Genomic DNA, 22,359 nt, shown 5'->3' on the forward strand with positions numbered 1-22,359 from the left:
TTTTATCTTTTTCCATACAATTGATACTAGGATGATTGAACCTCCATTTTGAAGGATATTTATCATACATCCAACCATTCCACTGAAAAATTTTTTTCCTTCAGAGACAGAGTTCCAACTCTGTTCAAAAAGCAAATGAGAAATATCAGGCATGCCTGGAGGCCTAAATGGCAGGTTTCTGAACTGGTTAGGTGTCTGAACTGCTTAGGTTTCTGAACTGCCACTTCCCTTCTGATGCAACCAAAGCTACAGCAGATGCTGATGTGCTGCAGGGACATTTTTACAAGGGGATCTTGGTGGAAGTGGTGCCAGCAGATGGCAACGGGATTTTGTCCAGTGGCACACAGAACACGGGACAGGTGAGAAAGACAGAGGGATCAGTCAGTATTTGCTCCTTACCATGCCAGAAGTTTCTTTCCAGTAAGGAGCTTCTCCTTCCACCATTTCAATGCCCACGATTCCAAAAGACCATATGTCCACTTTGGGGCCATATGGTTGACCTGTCACCACTTCAGGCGCCATCCACACAGAAGTGCTGGCCACGGAGCTCTGTCTACTCTGCTCAGGAGTGAGCTGAGCAAAGAGGCCAAAGTCAGCTGTGGAGAAAACAAAAAACCATCAAAGCCAGCTCCATTTAGGAAACTAAGCAAAAAAATTCCCCACTCTCAGTCTAAGAATGCACTGTGTCATCTGCTGGAAATCTGTCCCTGCTCTATTTCCTCAGGGCTTTAGCCAAGTGTTAGAAATATGGTTAGTAATTTGTGGAAATAAAAAATGTATGAAATATATATGTGTAAAATAAACGGCCGGTACACATCTTCCCCAGGATGGCGAAACCACGGTAGATGGGCAGAGTGGCGTCACCACATTTACATGCGAAATACAACCTGGGCTGCACAGGAGATGGGCATTCACAGAAGCATGCACCCAGTGACGCCCAAGCGTGGATGGCCTGGACGAGGTACCTATCTGAGATGACCAAAGCCATCAACACCTTCCATCTGAATGCCAGATTCCAGGAATCAAGGAAACGTATTATTCTATTCCCAGATGAAGGTTTTGTGCAGCCTGAACCGAAGAATGAAACCAGCTTGAATATGCAGAACTTAGAAGGAGACAAAGAGACTCTGCCGCGGGCAAAATAAATCGTATAAGAACTGCTATCTCGAAGCAGCCAGTGTGGACAAGGAGAATTTGGTGCTAGCGAGACCAATCTCACGTCCACCCGGCTCACCTCCCGGAGGTGGTACGCTGTCCGATTGATTGGTGGCTGTCAGGAATGTATTACGGTCGCGAAATAAATTTTATTTTTAATTTTTTTATCAAAATTGGCCATTTTTCATTTTTCATTTATAACACAAGGAAATAAGGAATTGTCCATTTCAAAAAAACCTCATCATTTTTTTACACTACCTCCATCAGTGGCCTTTTTATCTGAAGCTTTAGACTTGTAGCTCCCTCCCTCTTGAAAGGACACACAAGCCAATGCCACTGTTGACTGCTTGTGGTTCCTTGTCATACCTCTGTGCACTTTGCAACCATGTCACCAGCTCACAGAGGGGTCCCTGCACTGTCACCAGAACCATTTCTGGGGAGCTGGCAGTCACTCCAAGCAGCCTCACACCCACATTCCTGGAATGCTGCACCTGACCAATAATACACTGACCCAGTTTGACAGAGCCATCGGTTCTGAGAAGGATGTTGCAGCTCTTCAGACCTCGGTGGATCATGTGGTTGGAGTGAAGAAAATCCAGTCCTCGCAGGCACTGAGAGAGAAAACAGAAACAGGAGAGCAAAACTAAGTGATGTGATTTCATCACAAAAGAAAGGAAACAGCTCTAAAATATTCCCTTTCCCCAGGGGAATGGGGAGTAATGGCAGAACACAGTGCCACTGAGAGGAAGAGCTTGCTGCTGTAACACTTGCAGAGCAGGACCTTTCTAAAGAAAGGCATGTCAGCCTTTGAAAGAGCAACAGCACCTGCTGTTGTAGACTGTCCCCTGCAAACCAACCAGGATGACTGCTGCTGCAGGGGATGTGCTCTCTCCAGACAAGGGTTTGCCAAGAAATAAAAAACCCCTGGGGTGTGAAGTGGATCACTTTTGGGTGGGAGGCTGCATGACAAAGGTTTTATTGCTGGCCTCAGCACAGACTTGGAAGTATCACATCAGTCACCTTCCTGCAGCAAACACTAATTTGTGTGACTACTATACTTTTCAGTTGAGGACTGTGAGAAATTAGTCTGTTTTTCTTAGCCATTCGTTTCAAATCCTGCCCCCAGCACCTTTGCTTTTACAGACAAGAAATGCAGTGCAGACAGGCTCGAGGTAAAGGTTTAGAGAGGCAAGGTGGGGAACAGCAAATACAAATATGAGACAGAGCCAGCATACAACAGCAGGAGATAAGATTACAGGAACACAGTACAGTGAGTGCAGGGGCACTGGCAGGCATTTCACTTGAGATGCTTTTGCTTGCCCCTAGCATAGCACCAACACACAAACAGAATCACAGAATCATAGAATCACAGAATCATGAGGTTGTAAGAGACCTCTAAGATCATCAAGTCCAACCTATGCCCTGACATCTCAACTAGACTATAGCACCAAGTGCCATGTCCAATCTTTTTTTAAACACATCCAGAGATGGTGATTCCACCACCTCGCTGGGAAGACAATTCCAGTGCTTTATTATTCTTTCAGTGAAAAATTTTTTCCTAATATCCAACCTATACCTTCCCTGACGTAGCTTGAGACTGTGTCCCCTTGTTCTGTCAGTTGCTGCCCGGTGGAAGAGACCGACCCCCGCCTGTCTACAACCTCCCTTCAGGAAGTTGTAGAGAGCAATAAGGTCACCTCTAAGCCTCCTCCTTTCCAGGCTAAACAACCCCAGCTCCCTCAAACGTTCCTCGTAGGGCTTGTTTTCCAAGCCTCTCACCAGCCTCGTTGCTCTCCTCTGGACACGCTCAAGTATCTCAATATCCTTCCTAAATTGAGGGGCCCAGAACTGGACACAGTACTCAAGATGTGGCCTCACCAGTGCCGAGTACAGGGGGAGAATGACCTCCCTGCTCCTGCTGGTCACACAATTCCTAATGCGGGCCAGGATGCCGTTGGCCTTCTTGGCCACCAAGGCACATTGCTGGCTCATATCCAATCGGCTGTCAACCAGCACCCCCAGGTCCCTTTCTGCCTGAACACTATCCAGCCACACCGTCCCCAGCCTGTAACGCTGTAGGGGATTTTTGTGGCCAAAATGCAGAACTCGGCACTTAGACTTATTAAACTTCATACTGTTGGACTCTACCCATCCATCCAACCGATCTAAGTCTCTCTGCAGAGCCCTCCTTCCTTCCAATAGATCAACACAAGCTCCTAGCTTAGTGTCGTCTGCAAATTTACTAATGAAGGACTCGATGCCCTCATCCATGTCATCTATAAAAATATTAAATAGAACTGGTCCTAGTACAGACCCCTGAGGGACAGCACTGGTGACTGGCCGCCAGCTGGATGCAGCACCATTCACAACCACTCTCTGGGCCCGGCCATCCAGCCAGTTCCTAACCCAGCAAAGAGTGCTCCTATCCAAGCCACGGGCTGCCAGCTTTTCCAGGAGTGTACTGTGGGAGACAGTATCAAAGGCCTTGCTGAAGTCTAAATAGACAACATCCACAGCCTTTCCTGCATCCATCAGACGAGTTACCTGGTCATAGAAGGAGACCAGGTTGGTCAGACATGACCTACCCTTCATAAACCCATGCTGACTCGGTCTGATACCCTGGCCATCTTGTAAGTGCTGTGTGATAGCACTTAGTATGAACCGTTCCATTATCTTACCTGGTACTGAGGTCAGGCTAACTGGCCTGTAATTACGAGGATCCTCCTTCCCACCTTTTTTGTAAACAGGTGTCACATTGGCCAGTTTCCAATCATCTGGAACCTCACCAGTGAGCCACGACTCCTGGTAAATGATGGAGAGCGGCTTGGCAACCTCATCTGCCAGCTCCCTCATCACCCTCGGGTGGATCCCATCTGGTCCCATTGATTTATAAATATCCAAGTGTCCCAGCAGTTCTCTGACTGCCTCCTCTTGGATAATAAGAGGACCATTCTGATCCCTGGCACCACCTACCAACCCTAGAGGACAGTTTTCATGAGGATAAGCTGTCTTACCACTAAAAACTGAGGTGAAGAAAACATTAAACACTTCCGCCTTTTCCGCGTCTTTAGTAACTAGTTTGCCTGCTCCATCCAATAAGGAACCGAGGTTGGTTATACCTTTCCTTTTACCATTAATATATTTGTAAAAACTTTTTTTATTATTTTTAACAGAAGTTGCCAAGTTGAGTTCAAACTGAGCTTTGGCCTCCCTAATTTTTTTTCTACATGCCCTGGCAGCACCCTTAAATAATTCCTCAGAAATCACTCCCTCCTTAAAAAGATGATACATCTTTTTCTTATTTCTAAGTTCCTTCAAAACCTCATTACTCATCCAGACTGGACGTTTGCCTCGTCTACTCATCTTTCGGCACACAGGGACAGTCTGTTCTTGTGCCCTCAAGATCTCTGCTTTGAAGCACACCCATCTCTCTTGGACTCCTTTGTTTTTAAAGGCTGTTTCCCAAGGAATTCTCTGGATAAGTCTTTTAAATAGGCCAAAATCTGCCCTCCGGAAGTCCAGTGTAGAGATCTTATTGATATTCCTCCTTATTTCACCAATTATTGAGAATTCTATAGTTTCATGATCACTATGTCCCAAGCGGCCTACAACCTCCACATCACCTACCAGTCCATCTCTATTTGTAAACAATAGGTCTAACATAGCCCCTCCCCTGGTGGGTTTGCCCACCAGTTGTGACAAAAAGTTATCCTCTACACATTCTAAAAACCTTCTAGATTGCTGTTTTTTTGCTGTATTGAGTTCCCAGCAGATGTCTGGTAGGTTGAAGTCACCTACAAGAACAAGGGCAGATGATCCTGAGACTTTGTTCAGTTGTTTATAGAATAAGTTGTCCATCTCTTCATCCTGGTTGGGTGGACGATAGCAGACTCCCAGTAGGATGTCGGCCTTGTTGGCCTTCCCCTTAATTTTTACCCATAGGGACTCAACTTCATCATCATTAGTCTCAATACCTGTGACATCCAAAACCTCCTTAATATAAAGGGCCACCCCTCCACCTCTTCTCCCTTTTCTGTCTTTTCTGAAGAGCTTGTAGCCATCCAGTGCAGTGCTCCAACTATGTGAGTCATCCCACCACGTTTCTGTGATGGCAACTACATCATAGTCCTTCTGATGCACCATGGCCTCCAGCTCTTCTTGTTTGTTACCCATGCTGCGTGCATTGGTATACATGCATCTCAGCTGGGCTGCTGATTTCTCCCCTAACACAGTCTTACCACCCTTGGGCCTGCTTCCAAACAGCCCAGCTGCATCCCCTTCCCCCTTCAGACCTAGTTTAAAGCCCTCTCAATAAGGTCTGCCAGTTCATGAGCTAAAAACCTCCTACCCTTAACAGAGAGATGTACCCCATCTAATTCCAATAGAGCGGGTGCCATAAAGGTTGCTCCATGGTCAAAGAATCCAAAATTTTGCCGATAACACCAACCCTTGAGCCATTTATTAATGATGTAAGTTTTCCTATTCCTTTCATTGTTTTTCTCTGCCACCAAAGGGACTGAGCAGAACACTACCTGTGCACCTGTCCTATCAACCACTTGACCCAGTGCCCTAAACTCCCTTTTAATCACCTTGACACTCCTCTTTTCAATCTCATCACTGCCAGCTTGGAGTATCAGCAGTGGGTAATAATCAGAGGACTGAATCAGCCTAGGAAGTTTCTCAGTGATGTTTCGTACCTGGGCCCCAGGGAGGCAGCAGACCTCCCTGTGGGATGGGTCAGGTCGACATATGGGGCCCTCTGTCCCCCTCAGAAGGGAATCACCCACCACGATTACCCTTCTTTTTTTCTTGACATTAGAGGTGGTAATCCCTTTTTTAGGCAAGTCATAATTGGGAGGCTCACTGGGTGGATGATTTTCCTCTAAATCATCTCTCTGGCTGTCTAGATCCAGTGCCTCATACCTATTCTGGAGTGGCACCTGGCTAGGGGATGGGGGGCAGGAGGGATTTTTGTTATTACCACCCCAAGCAGGGACCCATTTCCACTCCCCTTCATCTACCAGCTGCCCCTCTATTGCCTGAGAGTGAAAGACATATGAGCCCTCTGACTCCTGGTGGGCCTCCTTTAAAGATGTAAGGGCTGAACTCCACCAGTCTATTTCCTTTTCACTATCCCTGATACTCCTTAACCTTTCGACTTCTTCCCTAAGCTCAGCCACTAGCAAAAGGAGGTCATTCACTTGTTCACACCTCAGGCAGGCCTTCTCCATAACATCCCCTGAAGCCACTGATAAGCTCAAACACTCCGGGCAGGAATGAGTCTGTATAGACGCATCCTTTTTGGAGGGCTCTACTTGGTCATGTACACTTGTACCAACCACAGATTTTGACCGGGTTAAAACCATCGCTTAGGAGAAAGCCCAAGATCAATCAACCAATAAAACAATACTTCACCAAGCTAGCTGGAACCTGCAGCCCTATCTGCTTGACCTGCCTGCGCGAACTGCTGTGACCCTGTTTGCCTGCCCCTGTTCGCCGCACTCCGGGTCGCCGCGCTCCCCAGAGGTCTCTTATAATGGGTCACTCCGGAGCAAGGAAGCTCCACCTCCTGCTCCTGAGTGGCTCACAAAGCAAAGCCCCACACCTGTGCAGTATTACCTATAATGGGTCACTCCGGAGCAAGGAAGCTCCACCTCCTGCTCCTGAGTGGCTCACAAAGCATTATGCATGAAATCACCCCAGTTCCAAGCCCCTGTTTCCCAGACAATCCTGCCCAAACCCTCGGAAGCACAGATGGAATTGCTGACCTCCCGACTGACGGCTGCAATCTCTCTTTCAGACATGTGAGTCTCATTGATGACATCGCTCAGGGCACCTCCATCCATGTACTCCATAACCAGCCAGAGTTCATCACCCAGAAGGTAGATGAAAGAAGGAAACAAGGGCATGGATATAAACATGCATGGCTACGTTGCTCTTTGGAAACAACAAGGGTTGTTTCCAGGTGCCTTTGTGATGAGGACAGAATAAAAGGAATGGACATTCCCTCTCAGCTCTGCATTGTTTGCAATCTGTTCAGTCTCAAGAAGAAAGGCACAGCTGTGAAAAAGGAGATGGCTTAGATGGCCAGCAAGCAAAAAGTGCAGTTTAGTAAAAGCCCAGATAAAAAACCTGTCACACATGCTATTTCTGGAAATAAACACCTAGTCTTCCTGGCATGCACTGCAATGGAAAAGGGACAACAATCCAAGGGAAATCCTCTATAGATGGTTTATCAGAACTTAAAAGGTGCTGAAAAAAATTTGAAAAAATTAAGCCTCAAAAGAATGTGGAGGCAGTGAATGTACAGGGTATTGAATTGGTAAAGTAGGGCTGACCCACGTTTTGAAAAATTTTCAAACTGTGTTTGCCAGGGTAGATTAATGCAGACAAAAAGCACTCTCTTTCTATCCACTGGAGATAAGTAGAGCAATAATAATTAACCAATAATTAACAGCTCTATTTTCTGCCAGTGACCAAAGTGGGTTTATAACTGTAAACAAATGTAGTCTGTAAACAAATGTTGCAGGGATAAAACAACAACCACTCACCTCTTTAAATAATTCAAAACGTTTAGGTGCTTATTAATTTTCATGACCATGAGTTCCTTAAAGGTTACTTCCCTTCTGATCAGTTCTTGAAGATTTATTTTCTTTATGGCCACCTAAAATGATGTTGAAAATCAGTAACAGTAAAAATTGGTTTCATGAGAACAACTTCTACGTGGAGTAAGTGATTTTGGATGACTCAGCCAAACTGAACCAAACTGCCTTGTGATTAGACATGTTAGTGGGAACAGACATTCCAACAGCCCACGTCTCTGCTGCCTTGGGGGCCAGTTACAGGACATGTGGGGCCACTGATGTTTTGCCTTGACCAGTTGGTAACAATTATGTCTCAACCATCACCCACAAAGCTCTGACCACACTCTCTGCTACTTTGGATGGGATTCAGAAGAAGTAATCCAGGCCTTGATACTCTGTGGATACATCCTGGGCTATGGGCAGAGCTTAGGTTTTTAGGGACGCCTTGCAGATCTCTCCCTACGTGCAGCTCCCAAGTGCAGCACTGCAGGTGGCTAAGGAACTACCAGGAACTTTCAGATCTATTTGCTGGCAGCCAGAAATGAGAATTCAGGACTCTGAAGCTGTAGTCCCAAAGGGCAGTGAGGTGCTCTAAGGCACCACCTTTGTTTTAGCCATGGAGGGCGAGTGAGCGCGTCCTTCTCTGAAAGGAACCGCTGCCCTCCGTGCCTTCCTTCTGGCAGCTGAGAAGGACAAAGCCCCAAATGTATTTTGCAGGCTGGCACCAGTCTGTGCTTCTTGTGCCTTTTCAGCACAGCTCTACCCAAAGCTCCAGCCCCAGCTTACAGCAGAGGGCAAAGCCCTCGAGTGCAGCAGAGTCTGCGGCAGCTGTTGACATTTACCTCTCCTCCTGTGGCAGTGTCGAGTGCTTTACAAACATCTCCAAAAGTCCTAGAAACAAAATAGCAGCAAAGAAAGGAGAAGTCATTTAGATCTTGCAGTGAAAGCCAACCCACACAGGAGATCTCAGCTGTAAATGCCTAAGACCTGCAGGATGCTGGAAACATGGAGATGTCTTTGACAATGCCTTCTGACCACATTTACAAATTCTGATCAGCACTGACAATCTATGCCCAGTGTCTGAACACGTTGGTAGCTTGTCTGAATTCACACATGATAGCTATTCCACCAGCAAAAAACCTGGTGCATAGTTTTGTAAAATCAACATTGCTTGGACTCACCCACTGCCAATATATTCCAGATTAGTGTATTTCATCATGGGATTTTCCATCTTCACCATTCTCCCTGGGGGAAACAAAATGCAAAATGCTCACTTGAAAGCAGAGATCCTGCTTTCTAGGGGATACAAAATGTAGTCCCACTGCCTGGGGCTCTGAGCCCTCCCTTTGTGGACAGATGGCTAACAAGAACAGGAACAGGAACAACAACAAGAAAGCAGATGTTCTGCAGCACAAGTGGCTGGCACAGACACTGATTTTCTAGCATCCTTTGAAGAGAGAGACCTCTTGACAGTGGACACACAGGGAAGCACAGGGAGACAGATTCAGAGGAGACAGAGACCAGAAGAAAACAAATACCAAGGCAAGAAAGTTTGTCATCTACAAACATTAAGGAGACTTTGAACTAATAGTGCCTTTGTTTGCTTGAGAAAAAGCACTGTGAGGTTCAACAAAAGATTTCCTACTTGCTAAGATTAAATGCACCTTGACATCTAGAATCAATTCCTCTGAACAGATGCCAATTTCAGAAAAGGAGGAATATTGCAAGTGTTCTCATCTTTTCCACCTTGCAGCAGTTTACCAGAAGAATGCCTCTGTGTTTGTAAACCAGAGCAGCTCATGCTATAACCAATCCCGATGGGACTTGCAACATCAGCACCCTCACCCTTTATGAGCAGGCTGAGCTCAAAATCACCCTGGCCTGTGCCCCTGTGAAGAACCACACTGCTTCTCTTCACCCTGACAGCGCGGATCAGTCGCTCCCATTGCACTCCCCCTCTCGGCACTGCACACATCCCCATCTTCCCAACTCGGCACGGCGGGCACGGGCAGAGAGGACAGCAGTGCTCCTGAGGCGCCAGCGTGACACAGACAGCTGCCAGAGGAGATGCTGACCCTCTCCTGAGGCCAGGCCGTGCGATGCAGAAGCCGGCCCAGACGAGGGGCTGCTGCCCCAGGCAGCTCCGTGCTGCAGTGCTGGGCAGCAGCAGGACTCTCCCAGCTGAGGAAGGTTCCAGCCTCTGCAGTCCCACCAGCCCTCAGGGACAGGGCAGCTACCACAAGAAGGCTGGCAAAGCCCAAGCAGGAGCACTGACAAGCAGTGGGAAGAAGCCACAGGCAGCCTGAGCCCTGTACAAGCTGTTGCCCCCATTCAGGACACAACAGGATGGGCTTTGAGATCAGACACAGCGAGGTGCAGATCAATGGCCTTTTTGTCCCAACAGGTGATGGTAGACCCTGAATCCACTGGGCTCTGCTCTCAGCCCCACCAGGTCTTATCTGAGAGCACAGCACTGGCAGCTGTTATGGACAAGAAGCAGATTAAATGCCTTGTGCTGCAGAATCACAAAGGACTTGATGTGTTTTCTGAGAGACTGATGTGAGGTGGGCTTCTGCCCATGGCTAGTCACTCAAGCAGTCACAGCCTTCTGCTGATGCAGGAACAATCCCTGCTTCTGCCTTCAGTCCAGAGGGAAGCCCAGTCTAAGCTGCCCTCAGAGGCAGCAGGAACAGCCAGGCACTCTCTCGCTGCCTCAGAGCACTGTCAGCACTTCCCGTGGGCAGTCCTAAATGTCCTTGTGACACCAAACTGAGGAGGACCCTTTGGTACAGCTATGCTGACACGTGCACACAATACACTGTCGCTCAGACAGGAAAGACAGCAGACGTACTCCATTGCTGCAGGGAGTCATCCTCGATCCGCTGTTGCTGAGCGGCAGCTGGGTCAGCGCAGGAGGTGAACCAAGTGCCCCAGCTCCACTTCTCCAGCTGGAGAGCAAAGGCTCCTTGGGATGGTGCTGCTGCTGCTGCTGCTGAAGCAGCTGCTTCAGTGAGAAGGCCACTGCAGATCTGAGACAAGAAATGAGTTTGTGTCAGGAAAGTGGCTGGCAGAGATTTCCCTGAGATCCCATTTCAAATGCAAGCCCTTAGGAAAGCTGCTGTCAGCCACATGCAGAGCTCTTCAACTGGATTGGTTTGGCTGTCCGCTTGTGAAACCAAATGGTCAAAACCAAAGGCTGGTTTACCTCGAGTTCATGGCCAGTTTCATGTTCGGAAGGATGACTGAAACAATGACCGCTCTACATCCTCCCAAGGACTCCTTTCCCCCTCTCAGGCTGCAGGCACATTGCAGCTCCTCGTTCTAATGTTTTTACCTCCCGGTCTTGATTTGTCTTTTCCTGCACCATCCTGGGGATGTGCTTATCCTGCAGCATCTCTGGTTGGTTTGGTTCCTGGGCCTCACTCCAGTCTTGGGTCTCTTGGTCTCCTGTCATTTGCTGGAACTCTTCAAAGGCTTCCAGGTAGGATGTCAACACATGCACCTCAAGTCAAACAGAACAAAGCAGTCAGAGACTACAGCTTCTCCCTGTCAGCCAGGAGTCATCCACTGTGAGGAAAGGGAAAGAACAGGAAAGGAGGAGATTCACAAGGGATACAGATAGCCTGTGGCTTGTATTCCAAATCTATCTGAGTGATCATGTACACCTGCAAAAACCCAAGAAACAAGGGGACCTGGAAGAAGTCACCAGGACTTTTTTTGGATGACTTCTGAGCAAGATGTAAAAAGGACTAATCCCACTGTCCAAGTCAACAGCTGAGATTCAGCAGACCAGGAAGTGTCCTTCAGAGCAGCTGTGATGGAGGCCTCAGCAGGGTGGCATTTAAGAGGCATCACGCCACCCCTCCCCTGCTGGGCAGAGGAAAGGCAAGAATGGCAGAAAGCACCAGTTTGGTGACTGCAGAGGCTATTGCTATTTCACTCACTTTCGCATCTAGAGCCATTTTCTCCTGAAGGAGGAGTTTAAATTTCTTTATGATGATTTCAAGAATTTCTTCTGGCCTCTTCTTCCTTGCCCTGTTCCTAGCCTCAGTTTCCTGCAGCTCTGCCGGCATCTGTTTGTAAATGTTCTGTAGAGAACAAGAGAGAGGATGTCTCATGAGTGGGTGGCTGCCACTATTACTGGTTTTGTTGATCGCTCCTGTGCTGGTGGAGATGAATCTCCTCTTGAATTCTTCTGATCTCATCTTTGTTCCTCCTCTTCAATACCATGATGGCACTCTGAGCTTCGGGCAGCTCTGCTTGGGGCTCTGACTTCATGTTCTATACACACAAATGCACAGCAAGTGACTGGGAGCTGCCATCAGGCTCAGCTTTTTCCTCTTGCAGCTTCAAAAGCACATCTATTCAGTCACTTCTTTCTGCTTCCCTACCCACCTCTGCTTCCAATGTAAACCTCCTGTCCCAGTGCTGATCTCTGCAGATTCCAAGGCTCTGTGCTTTCAGTGCCTGTGGGACTCCTGGCCTCCTCAGGCCCAAGAGCTCTGTTTTATGCCCCTCTTCCTGCCCTTCCCTCTGGCACCTGGCCAGTCAGGCTTACCTGGCCATTCTGCTGTGGCTCTTCCACCTGCTGCCTGAGCTGCTCTTCCTGCTCTCGGGCTGGGAACAGCTCTCCCTGAGCCTGGCATGGTATCTCTGATAAAGAAGCCTCGTCCTGCTCTTTCTCTACAAGGACCTGCACAGAAAGCAAGAGAAGATGGCTTTCAACTTCCCATGTGATATTTGTGAGCCAAGACTCAAAGGCTGATGGGCTCACACATTCCCAAAGCTCTGTGCTGCCGCTCTCCTGGGTCATTCCCTGCCCAAGGAGAGGCACAGATTCCAAAGTGAGCCTGGCACTACAATCAGGGGCCACCTGGCACTGAAGCTCCAACAGCCTGTCAGGCAGCTGACAGGGAAGCTGTGGCATTCCTCAAGGCTCTGGTGAGGGCCTCCCTCTGCTCCTGCCATGTCCTCTTTGTCTTTCAGTAGTGACTGACACCCAGTCCTGTCCCACAGCTCCATCCTGGCTCTGCAGGTGGCTTCCTGGCTGAGCTCAGCCCTTGGGAGAGACACTTCTGCAGTTCACGTTCTCCTCAAGCCTGCACCAGCATTCCTGCCTTTCTGACATCTACACTCTTGTTAGAAATCCTGGTCATTCGGGAGGTAAGGATGCGTGCAAAGATCCTCTGATGGACATCAGAGAGCTTCTATGGTTCTCTGCACCTCAGTATAAGGAAGAGGACCAAGGTGTTTCTTCTCCCTCTTTTGTCAGCTGAGAATTCTGACCAGCAGTAACAGAGACTCTCATAAGGCTCCAATAATGAATGCACTTACACACCCCTGGGGATGCCAGTGAAGGAAACCGTGTGTCATGTAATGCATGTAGGAGCAGAGTCACCAAACACCCCTGAACCATGGAATTGTTCCACCTCTCTCGGACAAGCAGAAATTTAAAGAATTAACTGGGGACTTCAGGGCAGAAGAGGCCAGAGGAGGAAAACAGCTCTGAGGGGAAAAAAACCACCGTATCCGGAGGGGGAAACATCTCTGCCTGCTCGGAACTGGTCAAGAGAACATGTCTCTAATCCTCTCCTGAAAGGGATGCTTTAGGTGAGCTTTGCACCTCCAAATCCTTTGTGCCAGAGCTGGGAAAATTCAGTTATGTAAATGTTACATAGATAGACAGATAGACAGACAGAAACATAGACATATAGATCTCACTGATACAATCTCTCTTTACTGTCCTCTCTGCTGCTGCACACATCAACACTTGGTAGCCAGTGCCCTGCTCAGCAGCAATCCTGAGATTGCTGTTGTGTTGCTTCAATAAACCACACTCTTGGGGAATCTGGAGTGCGTACGTCCTTATGGAAAGTGATCTGATCCAGAGCATTGCACTGGGAGCTGCATTCCCTGTGCATCTGTGCTGGAGCAAGTTCTTCTCTTGGACTCGACCACACTGACAACTCTAAAGTGGCTGTAATAAGACATAAAGCCCAGCCCCTTCCAGCTCCTCTGATCTCTCAGGACCAGCAAAATACAAAGGGATTGATATCCTGCTAAATTCCCAAAAACAACACACACTGATTCACTAGGCTGAACAAAGGCACAGGCACTGATAACCTCAAACTGGTCTGTAATGCCATACTGTCTACCCTGGAACCACAACAGCTTCTTCTGCACCAAGGTGCTGCACCGAAGGATGATGTCACAAGCAAAAACATTATATTCTCCAAAAGTGACACCGAGGAAATCAGAATTCTAACAGACACAGTCCCAGTACAATAAAAGACCAAGAAATAATGAGGAAAAGTGCCTTAGAAGGGAGGAAAAGAAAGTGTGACTGGACTTGCAATCCAAGCACAACAAAAATCAGAAATTAAAAAAAAATAAAAGGCAAAAAGTCACACCTGAAAGTGACTAAAACATTTGGAAGCACTGATGAAAAGCTGAAGGTTCCTCATGAGACTTCCCTTGTCCAGGCTAAAGCTCCCTCAGCACCTCCTCCCTGGCCTTATGCTCCACACCCTTGCCCACCTCCCGTCTCCTTCTGTGCACACGCTCCAGCCCCTCAAGGACTTGCTGCTTCACAGGGGCCCACAACTGCACACAGCACTCACTGCAGCTGCGGCCGCAGCGCTGCCCAGCACAGCCCGAAGCTCACTGCCCTGCTCCTGCTGCCCCTCTGCTGCTGACACAGCCCACCATGCCCTTGGCCTTCTTGGCCGCCTGCCCACACGCTGCCTCACGTGCAGCTGCTCTTCACCACCAGCAGCCCTGCCTCCTTTTGGCTCACGCAGCTCGCCAGACACACTCTTGCCCATCTGACTTCAAATACTGCATCCTCCATTTCAACATCTCCTTCCTCTTCTCTACAACGCAAGACAGCACTCAAGGACTTGCAGCTTCACCCTCACTCCAGGCTCCAGTGCACTTGCCAAAGCTGCAGACTTCACCGCAAAAGGGATCCACAGAAACTCCCCGCTTCTGCCTTTTGCCTCACAAGAAGCCTTCGTAACTACGCGCTTCCTTTCCTTGGCCACACGGCACAAGAATGGCCCCTCACAGCTTCACGCACAGCACACTCATCTCCTTGCAGCTTAGCAAAAGCCAACAGACAGCTGGGCTAAAAGAGGCTGTACAAATGAAGAACTGCTCAAGAAAACTGCAGAACACTTCCACAAGCCAAACACACCTTTCCAATATGGAAAAACAAAGAAACAAACCCTGCGACCGACAGCACCACCACCTGTGCCCTTGGCCAATGCACTGCAGAAGCCCAGACACAGAGCTGCACTCAGCCAGGCAGCCAAAAGCTCACCCAGAGCCCCCAGCTCTTCGGTGCCTCAACATGACAGGCCAAAGGCCAATTGCCAGCTGGCACTGCCTGCACGAAATGACTGCATCCTGCAGGACTCCAGCACTCCGCCTCCTCGGCCAGCAACAGCAAGTGCTGGCTGCTCAGCAGCTTGCACCTCTGCCTTGCACTAAAGACAGCACCACCCACAACTGGCACTTACTCTCTTGCAAGGAGCAGCCTGGGCTGTCAAAACAGAGGGCTGCTTCTGCTTCTCTCGCTCCCTTTGCTTCTCTTTGCCTTCTTCTCCGGGAGCAGAGGGAGCCATGGGAGAGACGGCTGTTCCTTTCGTCACCTGTGGCAAGAGAGAAGCATGAGGGACACGCCGTTACCTTGCATTTCTAAACTAATTTCTCCTGGCACCTACAACCACATCTTCTAAGAAGAACGCATCAGCTCTGTTAGCAATGGCATTCCCAGTCACTCCAACCAGATTAAAATGGGCCATTTCAACACAACTCTATATGGCTATGAATTTCACATTCCTCCTTGCCTGCTATCAGCAAGCAACCTTGTCTCTGCAAAACACAGCTTTTATTTCTTGCAAGCTCTGCAATGGACAAGTAGCAAAGAGCCGGCAAGGCCTTAGCTATTGCTGCTGCAGACAGGGAAAACTACAACTGGATCACAATCCCATCCTGTGCTGGAAAAGGGCAGGAAATGTTGTGCGTAAGCTCCCTTGCTGGCTGCAGAAAGAGAAAACAAACAGGACTTCTCCTCCTAGCATACCAAAAAACGCAGAAGCCACAGGGTGCAAGCGGCAGCTACTCCAGTCTCTGAAGCACTGGCATGCACTGAGGCCATGTTTGAATGGGCAACAGCTTTTGTGCTGAGCGCTGTCACGTCAGCATCTATGGAAGTCTGCCTGAAGGTCCCTCACCAGACTCCCCTTGTCCAGGCTAAAGCTCCCTCAGCACCTCCTCCCTGGCCTTATGCTCCACACCCTTGCCCACCTCCCGTCTCCTTCTGTGCACACGCTCCAGCCCCTCAAGGACTTGCTGCTTCACAGGGCCCACAACTGCACACAGCACTCACTGCAGCTGCGGCCGCAGCGCTGCCCAGCACAGCCTGACGCTCACTGCCCTGCTCCTGCTGCCCCTCTGCTGCTCACACAGCCCACCATGCCCTTGGCCTTCTTGGCCGCCTGCCCACACGCTGCCTCACGTGCAGCTGCTCTTCACCACCAGCAGCCCTGCCTCCTTTTGGCCCACGCAGCTCGCCAGCCACACTCTTGCCCATCTGACTTCAAATACTGCATCCTCCATTTCATCATCTCCTTCCTCTTCTCTACAACGCAAGACAGCACTCAAGGACTTGCAGCTTCACCCCCACTCCAGGCTCCAGTGCACTTGCCAAAGCTGCAGACTTCACCGCAAAAGGGATCCACAGAAACTCCCCGCTTCTGCCTTTTGCCTCACAAGAAGCCTTCGTAACTACGCGCTTCCTTTCTTTGGCCACAGGGGACAAGAATGGCCCCTCACAGCTTCACACACAGCACACTCATCTCCTTGCAGCTTATCCAAAGCCAACAGACAGCTGGGCCAAAAGAGGCTGTACAAATGAAGAACTGCTCAAGAAAACTGCAGAACGCTTCCACAAGCCAAACACACCTTTCCACGAGGCAAAATCAAAGGAACAAAGCCCTGGGACTGCCAGCACCACCACCTGTGCCCTTGGCCAATGCACTGCAGAAGCCCAGACATAGAGTTGCACTCAGCCAGGCAGCCAAAAGCTCACCCAGAGCCCCCAGCTCTTCGGTGCCTCAACATGACAGGCCAAAGGCCAATTGCCAGCTGGCACTGCCTGCAGGAAATGGCTGCGTCCTGCAGGACTCCAGCACTCTGCCTCCTCGGCCAGCAACAGCAAGTGCTGGCTGCTCAGCAGCTTGCACCTCTGCCTTGCACTAAAGACAGCACCACCCACAACTGGCACTTACTCTCTTGGGATGATCAGGCTGGGCTGTGACCACGGCTGGGCGCATGTGGTTATCCTGCTCATTTTGCTCCTTTTTGGCGTCTTCTCCAGGAGCAGAGGGAGCCAGGGGAGAGATGGCTGTTACTTTTGTCACCTGTGGCAAGAGAGAAGCATGAGGGACAGGCTGTTATCTACCATTTCTAACCTCATTTCTCCTGGCATTTACAACTACATCTTGTAAGGAGAACTCGTCAACTGTGTTAGCAGTGGGATTCTCAGTCACTCCAACCCCATTAAAATTGGCCAATTCAACACAACACTATATAGCTACAAATTTGATTTTCCTTCTTGTCTGCTATCAGCAAGCAACCTTGTCTCTGCAAAACGGAGCGTTTATTTCTTGCAAGGTGTCTGCAGTGGATGTCCATCTTTCACTCACTTGCTTTTGTAGAGCCCAAGGGAGGCGGTTAAGTTTCTCTCTGATGATTTTCATTTCTTCCTCCAGCCTCCTCACCCTTTCCTTGTTCCTATCCTCAGATTCCTGCAGCTCCGCCTGCACATCTTCCTTGATGGTCTGTAACCAAGAATAAACACGCTGTTTCATGGGTGGAGTGGCTGCCACTCTTTCACTTACATGTTTTTGTTGATTGCCCCTGTGCTGATGGAGATGAATCTCCTCTTGAATTCTTCTCATGTCTTCCTTCTTCCTCCTCTCCACTGCCATGATGGCACTCTGAGCTTCGGGCAGCTCTGCTTGGGGCTCTGACTTGATGTTCTATACACACAAATGCACAGCAAGTGACTGGGAGCTGCCATCAGGCTCAGCTTTTTCCTCTTGCTGCCTCAAAAGCACATCTATTCAGTCACTTCTTTCTGCTTCCCTACCCACCTCTGCTTCCAATGTAACCCTCCTGTCCCTGTGCTGATCTCTGCAGATTCCAAGGTTCTGTGCTTTCAGTGCCTGTGGGACTCCTGGCCTCCTCAGGCCGAAGAGCTCTGTTTTATGCCCCTCTTCCTGCCTTTCCCTCTGGCACCTGGCCAGTCAGGCTTACCTGGCCATTCTGCTGTGGCTCTTCCACCTGCTGCCTGAGCTGCTCTTCCTGCTCTTGGGCTGGGAACAGCTCTCCCTGAGCCTGGCATGGCATCTCTGATAAAGCAGTCTGCTCCTGCTTTTTCTCTACAAGAACCGGCAGAGAAAGCAAGAGAAGATGGGTTTTGACTTGCCATACGATATTTGAGGGCCAAGACTCAAAGGCTGATGGGCTCACACATTCCCAAAGCTCTGTGCTGATCTCCTGGGTCACTCTCTGCCCATGGGGAGGCACAGATTCCACAGTGAGCCTGGCACTACAATCAGGGGCCATCTGGCACTGAAGCTCCAACAGCCTGTCAGGCAGCTGACAGGGAAGCTGTGGCATTCCTCAAGGCTCTGGTGAGGGCCTCCCTCTGCTCCTGCCATGTCCTCTTTGTCTTTCAGTAGTGACTGACACCCAGCCCTGTCCCACAGCTCCATCCTGGCTCTGCAGGTGGCTTCCTGGCTGAGCTCAGCCCTTGGGAGAGACACTTCTGCAGTTCACGTTCTCCTCAGGCCTGCACCAGCATTCCTGCCTTTCTGACATCTACACTCTTGTTAGAAATCCTGGTAATTCGGGAGATAAGAATATGTGCAGAGATCCTCTGACATCAGAGAACATTTATGGTTCTCTGAACCTCAGTATAAGGAAGAGGACCAAGGTGTTTCTTCTCCTGTCTTTTGTCAGCTGAGAATTGTGACCAGCAGTAACAGAGACTCTCATAAGACCCCATTAATGAATGCATTTACACACCCCTGGGGATGCCAGTGAAGGAAACCATGTTGTTAAAAATCGAACGAGCCAATTTTCAGAAAGTGGTTGAAAAAGGCTCTCGTTTATTAAAACAAGCCAGAGAGGACAGAGGACCTGAGATAAGCTCAGAATCCACACACAACAGCTCAAAATCTAGAACAACATGTTAAGCACACATTGTGTTCTTCCGCAAACAAACCACACACGAACAGGAATAAACCCGAAAGCACCCCGAAGAACTCACAGCCCCCCTTTTCATAACAGTCCCTGGTCCAGGATTGGTGGGTTTTGGATCCGCGCACCGATTGGTGGAATTTGGGCGCTTTGATTGGTCCTTACTGATGTTCATTTTGGACCAATCCTTTCCCCAGGGCGTGTTGCCTTGCAGGCAAGGCGTAACGACCTGGTTCCAAGGAAACGCAGCACGACGGCCCAATGCTTTTGGCCGCTCGGGCTAAGGACACGCAGACATCAATGTGATAGACGGTCCAAAGGCCCTTTATTGGTTTTCTCCTCGGTATATATACCCTTGGTCCTTCCCCTACCTTCGGGGTCTGACTTTTACCTTATATGGTTAGTAAGGGGACTGGGTGGAGGCCGTGTTAGTGGGGGGGTTACATTCTTGGCCTTTTGTCCTGCGGCTATCTCTTATCTCTGGGGAATCAGGTGAGGGAGGCCCTATCAGGTTTCCGTGACAGCCCGAAATCTTCCGACCGCCTGTCCCTATTCTCTCTGCCACAAGGGCGTCGAGTGATTGGTCAGTGCCCTGGTCCATTCACTTTCCACCTCCAGCCCCCACCAAGTCCTGGACACTTCCCTTCCCCCAGAACAAACAAACCCCCCATTCTTCCCCAACTTTTTTAAAATGAAACTCATACCAATGTGTCATGTAATGCCTGTATGAGCAAAGTCACCAAACACCACCGAACCATGGAAGTGTTCCACTTTCCTAGGACAGGCAGAAATTTAAACTGTGGACTTCAGGACAGAAGAGGCTGGAGGAGAAAAACAGCTCTGAGGGGAAAAAAACCCATGTCTGAAGGGGGAAACATCTCTGCCTGCTCAGAATCAGTTGACAGACCGTGTCACTAATCCTCTCCTGAAAGGGATGCTTTAGGTGAGCTTTTCACCTCCAACATCATTGGACCAGATCCAGGAAGATTCAATTATGTAAATGTTACAAAGGCAGACAGGCAGACTGACAGATAGATAGATAGATACATCTACTATAATCTGTCTTTACTGTTCTCTCTGTTGCTACACACATCAACACTTGGTAGCCAGTGCCCCCAGTCAGCAGCAATCCTGAGATTGCTGTCTTGTTGCTTCAATAAACCAGACTCTTGGGGAATCTGGAGTGTGTAGGTCCTTACGGAAAGTGATGTGGCCCAGAGCATTGCACTGGAAACCTCACTCTTTGTGCATCTCTGCTGGAGCAAGTTCTTCTCTTGGACTCAACCCCACTGACACTGCTAAAGTGGTTGTGATTAGAAATGCTGCCTACCCCCTCCCAGCTCCTCTGATCTCTGACCATCATAACATCACCCTAGGACATTCCACCCCTTATCCCCATATCGTCAACTTACTACCAAACCTCATGCATTTTATTCAAGTAAAAACTTCCATCTGCTTCCTCCAAAACATTACAAGCAATCCCCATTGTGCCCCTGTCATGTAACCACACCGGAGCACTCAATCCAGGTCCCAGACTACAGAGCTGCAGGATTCCTCACTTCCATTTTGCTGACTCAAAACTCCATCTTTCACTTCCTCAGACCCTTGACAATTACACGTTTTTTTCTGTTTCACATCTGTATGGTTTAATGTACAGACAATGGCAGTAACATCCAGCAAACAGTGATATTTGCATATGATTTTCACCCCACAATCAGATCTCCCTGAGGTACACATTGTGTTGTTCCATCTCTCTGCATTATCCACCATGTGCAACCTGGTCCCTGATCAAAGACAATCCCGCAAATGGGTTTGTCTACTTGAGGCAGAATTGATCCACACCGTCTTCCCTAACAAATCTCTGACATTTACCACTGGGACTTCATCTGTTATATCCAGGGACTCAGACTGGGCAGGACCTGCTCAGTTGTTGGAACCTCGGATATTAACTAACCAGGTGACCTTTGCTAAATGCTGCTCCCAGTTTTTGAAAGATCCCCCACCCAAGGCTTTCCACTGGGTTTTTATAGTCCATTGTACCTCTCCACTTTGCCTGCAGCCTACCTCTACCTGGTGCAAGGTAGAGGATATGGTACACCCACTCAGTGCCATGTTCCCTAGCCCAGGTGTTAATAAGACTGTTCTTGAAATGAGTCCCATTGTCTGACTCAATCCTCTCAGGGGTACCATGCCTCCACAGGACCTGCTTTTCAAGGCCCAGGATGGTGTTACGGGCAGTAGCGTGAGACACAGGGTAGGTTTCCAACCATCCCGTGGTGGCTTCTACCATGGTCAGCACTTGCTTTGGTGTGCCTGGGGCAGTGTGATGTGGTCAATCTGCCAGGCCTCCCCATACTTATACTTGGACCACCGCCCACCATACCACAGGGGCTTCACTCGCTTGCCCTGTTTGATGGCAGCACACGTCACACAGTCGTGGATAACCTGAGACATAACTGTCCATGGTTAAATCCACCCCTCGGTCTCGTGCCCACTTACAGGTGACATCTCTACCCTGATGGCCTGAGGCATCATGGGCCCATCAAGCTAGGAATAACTCTCCCTTGTGTTCCCAATCTAGGTCTGTCTTGGACACCCCTATCTTTGCAGCCTGGTCTACCTGCTCATTGTTTTTGTGCTCCTCATTAGCTCTACTCTTGGGGATATGGGCTGTCGGAACCCAGAGCATCTCTCTGGATGCCCTGGATGTCTCAAAGCCCTGGCAGGGGCTCGGAGACCCTGGCAGGAAGCCAAAGACACCTGAATGTGAGGAAATGAGAGAATTTCAGGCCTGAATGGTGAGGGGTGATATTCACTTGATAAAACTTGAACTATAATGCACTGTACAGGGGGGTTTTATATGTTGTACAGAGGGGTTTGGAATTCTGTACATGGGTCGGGAGTCCCAAGATGGAGGAATTTGGGCGTGCCCTGTCCTTCTTCTTTCTTCTCCTTGGCATCTATGTTCAGGATGATGTTGGCATGTGTGGATTGCTTAATAGGGAAAGTGCACTTGCCAACAAGGGCGAAAAGTATTGGAAATTAAAGGTAAATATCTTATACGAAGTTTTTACTATAAAAGAGACAACCCCCCTGTGGGCGGGAGAGAGTGCCCTTGGCTGTCTTGCTGATCAGACCTCAGCTGGACAGACAGAAAAACTTTGTAGATAAGGAACAATAAACTCAACTGAAGACCAAAAGCAAGAGTCCAGACTCCTTCTTCGAGAGCACGGCCTGCCCAGAACCACCTTTTCCCGTGCTGGGGCAGAGACAACTGACAGGTGACCCCAGCAATGGGCATCTACCTGATGAACTTTCACAGGTATCCTCCCTACCCTGGTAGCAATGT

General features: G+C 49.2%; 2 protein-coding genes across 2 annotated transcripts in view; both read right to left on the reverse strand.

Moving 5' to 3' along the window:
• LOC135291853 (serine/threonine-protein kinase PAK 1-like) overlaps window positions 1-7,026 on the reverse strand; it is a 12,805-nt gene extending 5,779 nt beyond the window's left edge. The window contains exons 1-4 of the mRNA XM_064406108.1: window positions 6,924-7,026; window positions 1,667-1,766; window positions 400-596; window positions 156-266 (exon numbers count right to left, since the gene is read on the reverse strand). Of these exons, the coding sequence (XP_064262178.1) occupies window positions 156-266; window positions 400-596; window positions 1,667-1,766; window positions 6,924-7,010 (495 nt within the window). The 5' untranslated portion in view covers window positions 7,011-7,026. The remainder of the gene's footprint in view (window positions 1-155; window positions 267-399; window positions 597-1,666; window positions 1,767-6,923) is intronic.
• Window positions 7,027-7,319: 293 nt separating this feature from the next.
• LOC135291854 (serine/threonine-protein kinase PAK 3-like) lies at window positions 7,320-17,912 on the reverse strand. Its single transcript, XM_064406109.1, has 10 exons — window positions 17,450-17,912; window positions 17,033-17,164; window positions 15,260-15,391; window positions 11,684-11,827; window positions 11,074-11,241; window positions 10,591-10,768; window positions 8,921-8,984; window positions 8,582-8,630; window positions 7,707-7,819; window positions 7,320-7,338 (listed from the first exon to the last, which is right to left on the reverse strand). Exons 1-10 carry the CDS (start codon window positions 17,732-17,734, stop codon window positions 7,320-7,322), a joined length of 1,284 nt encoding a protein of 427 aa, XP_064262179.1. The 5' UTR covers window positions 17,735-17,912.
• Window positions 17,913-22,359: the final 4,447 nt, after the last annotated feature.

Source organism: Passer domesticus, unplaced genomic scaffold, assembly GCF_036417665.1.
Source record: "Passer domesticus isolate bPasDom1 unplaced genomic scaffold, bPasDom1.hap1 HAP1_SCAFFOLD_135, whole genome shotgun sequence".
Classification (NCBI taxonomy): domain Eukaryota; kingdom Metazoa; phylum Chordata; class Aves; order Passeriformes; family Passeridae; genus Passer; species Passer domesticus.